The sequence below is a fragment of the Lucilia sericata genome, unplaced genomic scaffold (genome assembly GCF_015586225.1).
Source record: "Lucilia sericata isolate MDLA Ls3-8-SP2 unplaced genomic scaffold, ASM1558622v1 Contig003993F_arrow, whole genome shotgun sequence".
NCBI lineage: Eukaryota > Metazoa > Arthropoda > Insecta > Diptera > Calliphoridae > Lucilia > Lucilia sericata.
This window is the reverse complement of record NW_023997110.1, coordinates 9,532-14,954: the sequence shown is the minus strand read 5'-3', so window position 1 is coordinate 14,954 and position 5,423 is coordinate 9,532. Positions and strand designations below refer to the sequence as shown.

General features: G+C 33.8%; 1 protein-coding gene across 1 annotated transcript; it reads left to right on the top strand.

Moving 5' to 3' along the window:
- Positions 1–2,706: 2,706 nt before the first annotated feature.
- LOC119615079 lies at positions 2,707–4,846 on the top strand (the record flags this gene model as incomplete). The annotated part of the gene is made up of 1 exon (XM_037971152.1): positions 2,707–4,846. A coding segment is annotated over one exon (2,140 nt), but the record flags the coding sequence as incomplete, so codon positions are not given.
- Between the last annotated feature and the right edge of the window lie 577 nt (positions 4,847–5,423).

Here is a 5,423-nt window from a genome sequence, read left to right as displayed (position 1 = left end):
ACATACTTACATACATACATATCTACATTACTAAGGTACGTTCTGGCATTTGCTGTCTAGGTATTTTAGTAGTGAAAGTGCATTCAAACCAGTTCATAAGAACTGTTCTTTTTGTTTTTTAATTTTTTTTATTCTATGCTACCTCGTGTAGCCGACATAAAATTAAAGTAAAATAATTGAAATTATTAAAATAAAGGCATATTACAAGTGAGATAAACAAGTACATCGAATTATGGAGATAAGATATTGAAGGAGATCTAATAAAATTAAAGCGAAATATTACCAAGAAAAAAAAACGAAGAAATTTAAGACACAAATACAAAAAAAGTGGAGATTTTCATCCATCATTATCAGGAGACATTTAAGTGAGTCAAAATTGCAATTTTTTGATAAACATATTCGAAAGCATTGTATTCGCCGTATAGAATATTTATCCATTTTCCGCTTACCTTCGTCCCGTCTGACTTTTTTCGTATTTTTTCAGCAAACGAATATGTATATGCATGTATGTTCGATTATAAATTCTTTTTCAGCTTATTTTTCTCTTTCGTAAACATATTCATTTATCACACTCTTATACTTATTTATATCATCGTATTTGATCACGACTTTGAATTTCCCCTGTTTACTTTTATTCATCTCTTATCATCTACATAGATATGTATATCTCATTTAAATAATTACAATGTAATGATTACATTAACATTATCAACATCTGTTACTCTTAAAAGCCTCTCTTCCGTATACTTTTTGGGAAACGTTTCGTACTCTTCCACATTATAAAGTCATTAATTTAAAATCTCTTGCACTGGTCAATAAAGTCTGTCACTAAAATTTATTTTATAACTAACAAATAATATTGTGACTACATACAAATAAAATCATTCCATCATATTTGTAGAAAAATAATTAAAAGAAGAGAGATTTAAAACTCGATACTGTTCGTTTTACAAGACAATAATCCATAGTGAAGATTTAATATCTCTTCCTAAATAGAAACGCAAAATAAGTAAAATTGTAAGAGCTGGAGCTCAATTAAATACTTTCCTATTTCCCATAAGATCTGCTGCAGTTATCATTGTATGTCTGCTCATTGGAAATTTTAGTTCTCTCCAGATATTTTCAATCAAGAGTTGCCGCAGTGTCGTAATAATCTAAAAGGCCGAGAACATTAAAATTCATCTTCTTGTTGAGAATTCATATTTAAAAATATTATGGGAAACTTACATCAAGTAATAGAACACGATTGTTACATTGTATTAATTTATAACAAATCAAACACTTTACATTAGGATATTAAAGGCACATTATTTCTTAAATTTACGTTCAATTTCCTATATGAGTTTTGTTTTAGTGCGTTTATTTAAGTTCCTATATCAAAAATTGAATATCCAATTACGATTTATTCTTCATTTTCAACACTGTTGGTGTTGTTGTTTAAAACATTTAATTTCTTGATTCAAATAGAAATTGAGTTTAATTCAATTAAATTTTGAACTTAATTTTCTTTCTTATATATAAATAATCGGGCAGTGAAATATTGTTGTTCGGCAACCCTGTTGTTTTGGTATTCTCTTTCCAATAATATTTATGAAATCACTGATATATATTGGAAGTATTGAGTAAACAGATTGATTTGTTGGTAGTAAACAATAGATTTATTCACACACTTTTTTATTTCTTTGCATTATTATTATTTTTGGTTGATATTAATTCAATATTATTATTTAAAAGTTGTAGTCACCATTTACATTTATTTCAAAATTTGGATTGTTCTTATTTTATGAATATTAAGGGATTCGTTTATATTCTTAGTAGTCTTAATTGGATTTGGTTCTCACATCTATACGTATTTATTTTTTTTTCCATATACAAAATAAGTGAACGAACCTAATATTGTGGAAGTCGTCTGGTATATGGTTTCTTTTTCCAGTAGTGTAAAAGCTGAACGACCTTTAAAAAATTTACTTTGTTTCACAACTGATTTACGTTCCAGTTCCTTAAACCTATGTGGTCTTCTTTTTTTTCTCAGTAATTTAAAGATATATGTTCGCTTTTTTTAACTTGTATACTTTTGCATACGATTCAACTTTGTGGTACTTTGGTTCTTAAATAAAATTTCATCGTTTTTTGAATTTTTTTTTTTTTTTTGATATTTTAACTCATAATTACACCCCTTTTTGATATTTTTTTTTTGCGTGGAAAAAAGTACTCTTTTCTCTAACTAGTTACAAAATTATTATAGATTTCTACTCAAAGTATTTTGAACAGTTTGTAGAAATTTAGTTTTATTTCCATTTTGGGAAAAAAAAAGTTCGTTAACCAATTGTTTCTGGCCTTTAACCGATTTCACTGGGACATGTTTACAGCAGTCATTTCTAACTCAAAAGCCAGCAATGTCGAAAAGCTGTTTTTCCTTACGCAAAAAACAAAAGGCGAAGCCAAAGAAATCGTACGAAAAAGTCCTCTAACCAATCAAGGTTTTGACCTAGCGTGGAAAAACCTCTGTTCGCGTTATGAGAATCGTAGAGTTTTGATAAATGGTCAGTTAAAAACACTTTTTAACCTTCAAACAATCAGTTCAGAATCTGGTAGATCATTAAAACAGTTACAGAGAGATATCAACTCATGTATCTCCATACTTACTCTTTATAATATAGACGTGACTAGCTGGGATCCGATTTTTGTGTTTATATGCACGAATAGGCTTCCAGAACATACCTTAACATTATGGGAACAGGGATTAAAAGACAAAACTGCTCTTCCCAAATGGTCCGAACTGGACGAATTCCTTACCAACCGTCATAGAACTTTAGAGTCAGTATCCGAAATTCGAAGTTCTTCTAATTCAAAAGGCAATGATTCGAAATCTAAATCCAACAACAATTCGAATTCCAAACAAAAGGTTCATAGCTTTCAGACAAATGTAACTGGCTTTAAATGTCAGTTATGTCCTAAAGAAACTCATACCATTCGAAGATGTCCTAAATTTCTGAAAATGGACCATCAACGAAGACTAGATGAGATTAAACGAGAAGGTTTGTGTTTGAATTGCTTTTCAAAAACACATAGTGTGCGGAATTGCGTTAGTAAACTTAACTGTTTCAATTGCAAGAAGAGACACAACACCCTTCTTCATAAGGAAGCCGATGCTCCTCAGTCATCTCATCCAGTCCCGAGTCCAAGTCCAAATTCTACAATTAAACCTAGCTTAGCTCCAGATACTCATCCAAATCAAAATAATATTCCGTCCACTCATAGTTCTGGTTCAGTTAGCGTTCAAAATTGCTTTGCTTCAAATACTAAAGGAGTATTATTGGGAACAGCTTGGGCAAATATCTGTCATATGGGTATAACATACCAAGTTCGCGCCTTAATAGATTCGGGATCAGAGGGAACTTTCATATCTGAACGGGTTTTCCATCGTCTAAAACTTCCCTCTCAGTCTATTGATGTCCAAATTTCTGGCTTGAACGAAACTGTTTCTGCTAAAGTCCAATATCAATGTTCCTTTGTATTGGGTTCTCAAATTAATAATGATATTGCGATTCCGGTAACGGCTCTTGTAGTTCCTCACCTGTCAAGTAATCTCCCAGCACAAACAATTGCATATTCAAAATTTTCGAATCTTCCTCAAATCCAGCTGGCTGATCCTAAATTCTATTCCAGTTCGAAGATTGACTTATTGATTGGTGGTGACATTTTCCCATCTATTGTTTGTTCGGGAATCAAGCATAATGTATGCGATTCTCTTCTGGCCCAAGAAACCATATTCGGTTGGATTCTTACAGGTCCTGTCAACCATTCAACCAATCCAAGTCCCACTACTATAGTCTCAAACTTCTGTGAAATTTCCTTAGATAAGCAAATTTCACGCTTTTGGGAGGTGAAAAATCTTCCAAGGAAGAACTATGAGTCCCATTCCGATAAAGCTTGTGAAGAACTGTATATACGTACCACGCAAAGAAACGCTGACGGAAGATACGTTGTATCTCTTCCATTCAAAGAGCAATTTCCAGATTCATTGAACTTAGGCCATTCCAGGTCCTGTGCCATGGCACAGTTCTTTCGTAGTGAGGCAAGGCTGATCCGAACACCAAATTTCAAAGTTGATTATGATAACGTGATCCGTGAATACGAAGATCTTGGTCACATGGTCAAAGTTAATTCAGACAACCTATCGAACAGTCCACATGTATATTATATTCCCCACGATGCCGTTATCAAACCAGATAGTATTACTACCAAAGTTCGCGTGGTGTTCAATGCCTCTGCTCCATCATCCAACGGCCAAAGTTTAAACTCTTTGCTCCACATAGGACCGGTTTTACAAAATGACTTAACTGCTCTTATTCTAAAATGGCGTTTTTTCAAATACGTTTTCAATGCCGACATTCAGAAAATGTACAGGCAGATTTGGGTAAATCCTGAACATACGCGATATCAAAGAATATTATTCCGTAGCAATCCAAACAGTCCGATCTGTGATTATGAATTGAAAACTGTCACTTTCGGTGTTAATTGTGCGCCATACCTTGCCATTCGAACATTACTTCAATTAGCAGATGATGTTCAATCCACTTATCCGATCGCAAGTTCTATATTACGGAATTCGATGTACGTTGATGATGTGCTTGCAGGATCTCATACAAAGACCGATTCCGTTAAAGCAAGAAATGAGCTAATTCAAGCTCTGCAATCCGCTGGATTCTTTCTAAGAAAGTGGACATCTAACTCCAAGGATATTTTAGCAAATATTCCACAAAGTTCCACAAAGACTTTAGGTATCCGATGGAATGCGTGTTCGGATGATTTCTACTTTGTTGCAAATACTTTTCCGGAATCCGTAAACTTCACGAAAAGGGAAATTCTGTCCCAAATCGCAAAGTTATTTGATCCCGCAGGGTGGTTAGCACCTTACATTGTCCTGGCAAAAATACTAATGCAAAAGATATGGATAGACGGAACTGGTTGGGATGATGTTATTACTTACGACGCTCTTCGTCAATGGAAAGTCTTCCAATCTAGCTACCCTATTATCAATACTATTCGTATTCCTCGATGGATTGATTATTGTCCAAATTCTGAAATACAATTCCACGGTTTCTGCGATGCATCCGAAAGAGCATACGCAGCGGTCTCAACACACCTCCTTTCGTCCAAAACTAAGGTAGCTCCTATTAAGACATTATCAATCCCACGATTAGAACTTTGCGGAGCACTTCTATTAGCTGAAATGTTCGAAAACTTAGTTTCAACGCTAGAGGTCAAAACCTGTTCCATTTTCTGCTGGACAGATTCAACTATAGTATTGTCTTGGCTAGCAAAACCGCCTTGCCACTGGTTAACCTTTGTCGCGAATAGGGTATCAAAAATTACGCAAATAGTCGATTACCCAAAATGGTACCACGTAAATTCTGAAT